At 38.0% G+C, this 8,487-nt stretch overlaps 1 protein-coding gene across 1 annotated transcript; it reads right to left on the bottom strand.

Moving 5' to 3' along the window:
- Nucleotides 1-277: 277 nt before the first annotated feature.
- SMNDC1 (survival motor neuron domain containing 1) lies at nt 278-8,216 on the bottom strand. Its single transcript, XM_010194950.1, has 5 exons — nt 8,097-8,216; nt 4,155-4,297; nt 2,093-2,254; nt 1,391-1,544; nt 278-666 (listed from the first exon to the last, which is right to left on the bottom strand). The coding sequence occupies exons 1-5, from the start codon at nt 8,214-8,216 to the stop codon at nt 529-531; spliced, it is 717 nt and encodes a 238-aa protein (XP_010193252.1). The 3' UTR covers nt 278-528.
- Nucleotides 8,217-8,487: the final 271 nt, after the last annotated feature.

The following is an 8,487-nucleotide window of genomic DNA, read 5'->3' as shown; positions in this document are numbered from 1 at the left end:
AATAGCTCCTCAATGGGTTGATAAGGGAGCAATTTAGAACTTCTTTAGCAATTCCAGCTATGATGAAGCCCAGCTCTCTCCCAGAGCTGCAGCACCTCTGTAATGCTGAGCTTGTCACTGAGACAGCAGACAGCACTGTGACTACAGAAACAAGGGAGGCTGTTAAGGTGCCATTTTTATACCACCACTTTTCTTAAGGAAAAAAACCCACTTCACTACTGGTATGAATGGAAGATTCCAGAGATGAAAGCTGCAGATAAACTACTGCTTTCAGAGTTAACAGGTAACAGCAGTACATGAAAGCATTTACCTGCAGAATGTATTTAAATGCAACTACAGAGAGTTTAATGATCAGGGAGGTCAAATCAATAACTGGAGATTAAGGCTCATATCTGCTGAAGCCGAAGTGATGGTGACAAAAAAGGACTACTTGCTATGTGCCAACAAATAATTTACTTTTAGAAAAATATAATGATAAAAAGATAAGTGTAAAGCCCTGCAGAGATGAAGTTCCGCCTTTTTCCCCTGTTACTGAGGCATCAAATGCCTGACATTGTATTTAGAGGTATCTTGATACTGTGTCATAGGTTTGTCTGCAATTCCACATGTTCCAACTCCAACCTTGCCAGTTACACTCTCAGGGGAAGCAAAAATACTCCTCTTTACCTGCAGATGAAACAGAAAACACCATTTCTGAATAAGTGCTAACTGGCTCTTAAAGAAACAAGCAATCATTACCTTTTGAAGTATTTCAATATTCTCAACTCCTTATATAGAGAGGCATGGTTTCTAAAGGCTCCCTCATCCGTGACCTCAGCAAGTGAGACAACAGAGCCAGGAACTTCTAAGTACTGGATGTGGTCATGGCACTCAGGACCTTGGGTCAGGCCAATAATGAGTAAAATTCACCTCTTACAAGATGATCTCTAATAATTGTTCATAAGGAAGACTGATGTTTCCCTGCTATGTCCAGCAGCTCTTGGTCAAGCCATGATAAAAATAAACTAAGGCTTTAAAACATCCTTGCTACCTTTTTTGCACGATGCTTGCTATCCAGGGCAGTTACTTTGCACTCCATCTGCCAGGTCATAAACACGGCAACAAGTCAGGCTTGGAGATTGAGACGGGCGCTCAGGTTCCCAGCTCCAACAAACACTACATGGCCACTGACAGTGAGCCCAGCTCGCCAAGCTAAGTGCGAGCTCAGCCTCCTCCAGAACCATCCAGTACAAAAGCAGGCCTTTCAAGTGTACAAAATACCAAACTGCACACTTCAGAAGCCCAGAGATTAACCCCTTTTTAAAAAACACCTCCTCTGTCCCTCCCTCCCAAAATACTGCATAAATTCTATGCCCTATTGTTACTCACATACTGACAAAACTAAACCAACCTGGCCTTTCTTGTTTTTAGAATAGGCTCTGTTGTTGAACTGTTGCCACTTGACTTTCTGGTCCTCTCGTTCCTGTTCAAGTTCTTTAATTCTCTGAGCTTTTTTCAAAGCTTTCTTCTTTTTATACTCTCGTTGCTGGGCTATCATCTCTTTTCTGGAGAGAAGGAAAAAAGACATTTTATGTTTGTGCCTGTTCCTGTAAGAAACTAAAACCCCTGTAAGACAGACATGCACAATAGTTTTCCATAAGTGACAGAAAACAAAGCTTGTAAGTATTTTCCACTTCCAGAAAAAATAAAACAAAATAAAATAAATTCTTTCCATGCATAAGCATTACATTGCTTGCTTATATAATCAGGCATAAGAACCACCACCACCACCTGATTAAGACCAAGCCTAACACAGCCGAGTAAAACAAAGTCTATCATGTTATCAGGATACGTCACACACACAATACCAGCAACAATAATCTACCAAACTTTATCTGCTAGATTGATTTAAGATCCTTTTTCAAGCAAACATGTGAAGATATTAAAGATATATAAAATTTCAAAAAGAGATACTATTGCATTAACCAATTTTTATAGCTGTTGGGGGAAAAAAAAACCAAAAGAGACCAAAACAAAACCCCCAAACCCAACCAAACCAAAGAACACACACACACCAAAGCAGCTGTCAGACTTTTGCCTGTGTGTTACTTACTTGGACATGGGTTTGTTGCCACTGTCCTCTTTTGCTTTTCTTCCCTCTTCCACAGGCTTGAGGTTGAACAGAGGTGTAACTTCAGCATTGCCATAGCCAGCAAATGTGACTGCAGCTGTTCCATTCTCCTCATCTATTTCTTCAATCTCAGCTTCATAGCACCTGTAAAGATATCATGGCTGTAAGCATGTGAGTAAAGCTTTAATACTCAGCCCTTCAACACCTACACTGTTAGCCAGCTAATGGCGTTAAGTATAAAATTTGCAAGTATCGGCCTGCATTTTCAGGGACAATACACAAATCAAACCTAAAGATTATTTTCTTAAGGTCAAAAGGACACAGGTACAAGAACTGGAATCTGCTGTATGTGACCTTTAGCATCAACAGGCAATGGGCTCACAGTTAGCAAAACTAATGATTAATGCTGGGGCCAATCTCATCAGAAATCCTGATCTTGTTTCTATTTCTGGCAGGTCATGGGATTAAGGAAAAAAGACCCAAGAAAATACTGCTTTCACAAAGCACAGCTTTCACCCAATTCACTGAGGAGTTCTGGAAAATGTTGGCTCACAAGAGCAAAGCTTTCACTCATTTTTTTCTCCATATGAAAAAGAATTAAGAAAAACTGAGGCTTTCAAAATATTCCCCCTTAAACACTTAAAAAGTTAAAAGATTTCTTATTGATTTAAAATAATAATTTTGACATTTTAGCAGAAATCAGTGTGTCTCATATACATAAATACGAAATATTTTGGTGAACCACACTGACCTCCTAAGAGGAAAAAAAGACAAGTGACATTTCCAAAACTATTTAAAATAATTGAGTCTAAATTCAGATCAAGAGGATACATCTAAAGCAAACAGAGGGATAAAATGGAATGTTTAATAGACAACATTCCAGTTAACATTTACTAAGTTAATTTCTTGTGCGATTTTAGTGGGCCAGCAATATCTTGAGTTGAGCTAGATGAAAATACATGGAAACACAAACTTAATGAGGTAAAAAAAATAATCTTTGGCACGCTCTTAATGAAACTTTGGTCACTTAAAAAATGTTGTAACAGAAGCAGGGGATTGAAAAAAAATAAAGCAATATAATTAAAGTCGAATAATATTCACTTCAGTGGACACTCTTCCCCAAGCTCTGATCCACTGGCCCAGTGATGAGAGCAAGAAAAATAACCCAGGACAGCAAGATTCAATTTTCAAGTTCGTACACAAAAACATTTTACTCAATAATCTGTAACAGAAACATTGTTCACTTTTAGGTTTGTTTGCTACCTAAGACATCAAACACCTACGCCACAATCCCTATGTGGTTACTACATTGTTAACAGAACCACATTTATTGAACAACAGAGCTTCTCTCTAATTGATAATGATTGGGATGTTAGTCCTGCATAAATAGTAATCTTTTAAAAGCTGCCACAGCTGTACATTTTGCAGTATGAAAAGTAGTTTTAAAATGTTTAATTCAAAGATCATGCAGTCAGAATGAACTGCTTGGGTTCCCAGAACTTCAATACATACAGGCATTAGTACATACACACATCTCCGTTAGTAATGGAGACTAAATCCAAAAGGTTGTTCACATTACATTACACAGCTAGTCATTTCATAGCCAAAAAACAACATTTCCAATTAAAAATTAATTTCAGATTAGTGGCACAGAGATAGAGCAATGCTTTTTCTTGATAGCAATCAATTACATATATATGAATGCAGTAACAAATTATGAATTACACATCCTGAAGCCTTCCTGAAAGACTGCTCTGACAGATCAATTCATGAAAGTCTGCCATTTATTACATTAGCAAATGGTAATTTACCAAAGCCACCCTACTGTTATAAGATTAAGGACAAACGGGGCATTTCCACAAAATGACCCCACATATCTCTGCTTTTTATCTAAAATACTGACCTTTTATAAAGAGAGTACAAGGTAGCTAATATCACGTTTCTTTCCTTATTTCTTTTTGCTTTTAGGGGCAGTTCAAACTCAATGAAAGTCTCTTACCATTGAACTAGTTCATGTAACTGTTAGAGAAGTTTCTACACTTACTGTCCATCCTCACTCCATATCGCCATACACCTATCCCCAACCTTCCATGAGTGGCTTGGCAGAGCAGAAGCAGAACTGTCAGAACTTGCAAGAGTTTCCGAAGGTTGTGTTGAAAGGAGATCTTTGGTTAATTCTATGACTTCCTATAAAAGACAAAAAAGCCACAAAGAATAATTTTTCAACTCTGTTACTATGGATATTTTCACCCCAAGCTTACTGGTTTGGTTGGTTTTTTTGAAGCTACTGTGTTAAATTCATAGCTGACAAAGTGAACCAAGTTTGTTTTGTTTTGTTTTTTAATCACTTAACTAAACACACTTATTGCTGTTGTAGATAAAAAGATGCAAGGTCCTCACAGTATTGCAGTAAAGCTGCCCATGCCCTCCTCAAAATTTCAAAAAGTAGCCTATTGTTTTTATAGCATTTCTTTCCAGATTGTTTATCCATAGGCACAAAGACGCAGCTAGACAGTAAAAAAACAAAGAGAAAATGAACAGTGTGACTCTGTACACGTTGCTGCATGTGATGTTATACAAAAAAATAAAATCACACAGCATGTGACAGAGTAAGTATTCAGCAGGACAGACACTGAAGACAAAACATGAAAGGACCTAACACTTCTGTTCTCTCCCTGACTGACAGTTTCTTCCATCCCTTCCCATTTGGGACTGGCTGGCTATATTATATATAGTAATCTTTAAACCACACAGCTGCAAGTATAATAGCAGCCTTTTTAAGTGATGAAACATTTTGCAGTTTACTCAAAAAAATATGGATTGGCTAAACTGAAGCACCCATAGCCAGGGTAGAAGAGTGTCTTCCAAGAGTGCTGCTCTGCACAGACCTCTTGTTTATAGAGAGCATTCAGGTACATACTAAAGCAAATTATTTCCTTAAGTCATTTTCATGTGTTTGTTTTGCTTTAAATTCCCTGACCTTAAGATTTCAGGTCAGGTCTTCCCTTGCTAATCCAACAAGACAGATAACAAAATAATAAATTTTTCCAGTTCCTTTAAATATTATTCATTCCCAGACTGGAGCATGCAAAAGCCCCTCCCTGACTCCCCGTCAATGTTACATTCCTATTCTGCAAAATCAAGACCACTGCTTTTCACTCCTACTAAAAAGGAGCCAGCACCTACAAGGTCTTTTAAACTTCCTGTATAAGGCAAACCAACTCCGCAGTTCAAGAAGAAAAATTCTTCAGTTCTTTGAGTATCTCAGCATGAGCCATTGCCACCCCGCTCCTAACAGTAAATACTTAAATTAGGAGAGGGTGACACAGAAAAAATGTTTAACTGAAGCACAGTGGAGCCTGAACTTTTATCCCAGTTTCAAATCCTAGTTCAGCTGTGGGCACACACAGACTAGCTCAGGAAAAAGCCGTAAAGAAGGTGAACAATGAAGAACCTAAAAGATCGTAAGTAGTTCCCAAATAAGAAGTTACTACAATATAAACTTACATGCATTTTTACCTGGTAAACTATAAAACTGGCAGGAACAGCCTAACAGTTTGTTCCTGTTGCAGCCATTAGTGTCAGAATTTCCAACACCTTCCCAACAAAAGTTCTGCTCTTTGTTTTAGAGGAGCTGCTGGTTAACAAGTGCAACAGTAAGCACAATCAATAGCAACTGCAAGCACAGAAACAGGCTTACAATTAATTCTACTGCTGTGGTCTCCATTTTTCATAACAACATAGCTGAACCAGGACAGATTTTGATTATCAAGTTACCTAATTGGGTGTGCTCCATAGAATATACAGCATTAGCCTAATTTTCCCACCCAGATTCAAAATCTTAAAGTACTCAACATATAGCTACCTATATTCTACAAATCCGAGAGGCATCATGGTTCGAAATAGGTTCCTTATCTCAGCAGGCCAAATACATCAGGCACCAGCTACCGGAAAGTGAGTGTTTCAGCTACCAGTAATATGAACCTGTTGGATTACTCCTGCCACATTCATAAATGTTTTACTGTAAAACTCAAATGTGAATCGTTTCAGACAAGTCTATCAAGGACTCTTTGAATCTGACAGTCACTTACACACCTGGCTTTAAATAGCAAACTTCTGTTAAAAATCTTCATCTGATATCCACGTATCACAGTGCTAAGCACACAAGGCAGAAACATTAGTTTTACTGCAACCCGTGAGATAGCTCTGAAGAGGTCTTTAACAGAATAGCTCATTCTGGAAACTTCTGAGCACAATTTAGACTACCATAGCAGCTCAGTACAGCCAAATGGGTTGAACACCACGGCCTGCTGCCACATCCCCGTGACACGAAGGTGTGACCCACAGCAAATACCAGTTACAGTTTGACAAGACTTTTCCTGACCAACTGGTCCAGAACGCAACACCCACAGGCATCATCTCTAGTTACAGAAGATGACAGCTGCCATCAACTCTACTTGATACAAAAGGTAAGGGCAGTCCTTGGGTGCACAGACACCATCCTAGGAGTGCTTCAGTGAAACAAAATGTGAAAAGCAAAGTATTTATAAAAATTCCTTCTGATATTTATTTTAATCTTGTTACTCATGAATAAGTCGAGTATACAAAATGCAGTAGTGCATCACTATTTATGATAGAAAACAATGTTTCAATTACATTGTAACAGTATTTTTGATCTAATTTGAAAGCTATTTATTTGGGACACTGAAGCATCAAACCCATTTTGACATGTTAGGTTGGCATATATTAAGTCTGTAAAACATTATGTCATTGTCAAGGTGGAACATATGGATAGCAAACCTTTTGGGGACGAAAGTGTAAAGATCTTCCCCATTCTGTGCAGAAAGCTTTTATTAAAAAGTTTGCAAGTTGTCCTTTCACATCAATGATCTCTGCATATCAAAGCCGAGGTCGTGTTGGTATCGGAAATATCATCCCATACGGGTTTTGCTGTGCATTTTAAAAAATATAAAAATATACACATGCTTTTAACGGTGTACAACGAAGGACATTTAGATGATCTATAAAGTGCCCTGTGGGCACAAAGCCTTTATAATTTAAAAGGAATTCTAAAGATCGCTGATTTGAGGCACTACTCATACTTTGATTGAGGTATCACTTTTATTGCTGTTACTGCCATACAGAATCGTGGTTACTGAACCTTGTACTGGGCAGTTTGATACATTTTTAGATCTGAGAGCTAAAGCAATCTACAACAGAAATGAAGCAGCATCTTGCACTCTCACAAATTTGATCAGTGCAGCTGGGTTTGGTTTTTGTGTGCCTTTATATGTACAAGGATCTAGAAGACCACTTACCAACTTAAAATTAGGGTGATGGTCTTCCTGTCACCAAACAAGACCCTAAGGACCAGAAGTGGTTTTTAGCTCGTAAGAATATGGTATGGTCTCAAATGTTTAAAAAAACTGCAGGTGGCAAATGAAGAACACAGCTCTTTTCCTTTCTTATAGAAAAACCTTAACGCAATCAAGGCTTAGATATACAAGGAATACAGAACTACACTCTAAAGCTTTTATCGTTGCAAATGCATGCAATGAATAAACAGATTCTGGATCAAATTATTTGACAACTCAAAAATAAGCAGAAAGGCACGGAAGAAAGCTCAACCATTAGGCTTTAACATAGTAAAGACCACAACAAATAATTACTTTATGAGAAATGCGTTAAAAAATAAAGAAAAAGATATAGTAAAGACAGCACTGGCATCAATTGAGCTGAAGTTTTTAGCAGAAGAGTTTGCTATAAAAACTAGTACATCTTTTCTACTAATCTACAAGACAGGTTTAAAACAGGCCACACCTCAGGATTTTTCAAACCAACTTTACCATAATTGTATCAAATTATGTGAAAAGAAAGTAATAAACCCACCAAATATATGTTTTTGCTGTAATATAAATACTTAGGGAAGATGAAACACTTGCTAGAGACCCTAAAGTTTCAGCTACTCAACCCCTCAAGCTCTCACCTGTAAGTCTTTCTTCAGTTTTAGTAAATCTTCATTTTCTGCATTCCCAGACAAGGCAGCCTCCACTTGCTGAAGCTGAGCCTTGTAGCTAGCTAACTGCTTAGCGAGGTCTTCTGACATCTGCAAGAAGCATACACACACACCCCACATCAAAACAACGGGCTTGTTGCTGTTTAATCACATCTTGTGGCGCAAGTAAAGTGAAACTGGCAAACAAGTAACACAAAAAACTATTACTAAAGTATTAAAACCACAACTCTCCGAGCTTTAGTACAACCCTATTTGACCACAGACAACCACTCACCTTATCTTTTGTACTGTCCAGCTATTCCCAAGCGATTCCTAAAAGAAAAAGCTCAACCACGTGCCTGTGTGTGCACAGGGAAAACGT

This window comes from Mesitornis unicolor, unplaced genomic scaffold (assembly GCF_000695765.1).
Source record: "Mesitornis unicolor isolate BGI_N332 unplaced genomic scaffold, ASM69576v1 scaffold36331, whole genome shotgun sequence".
Lineage (NCBI taxonomy): Eukaryota > Metazoa > Chordata > Aves > Mesitornithiformes > Mesitornithidae > Mesitornis > Mesitornis unicolor.
This window is presented reverse-complemented; position numbering and strand designations above follow the sequence as displayed.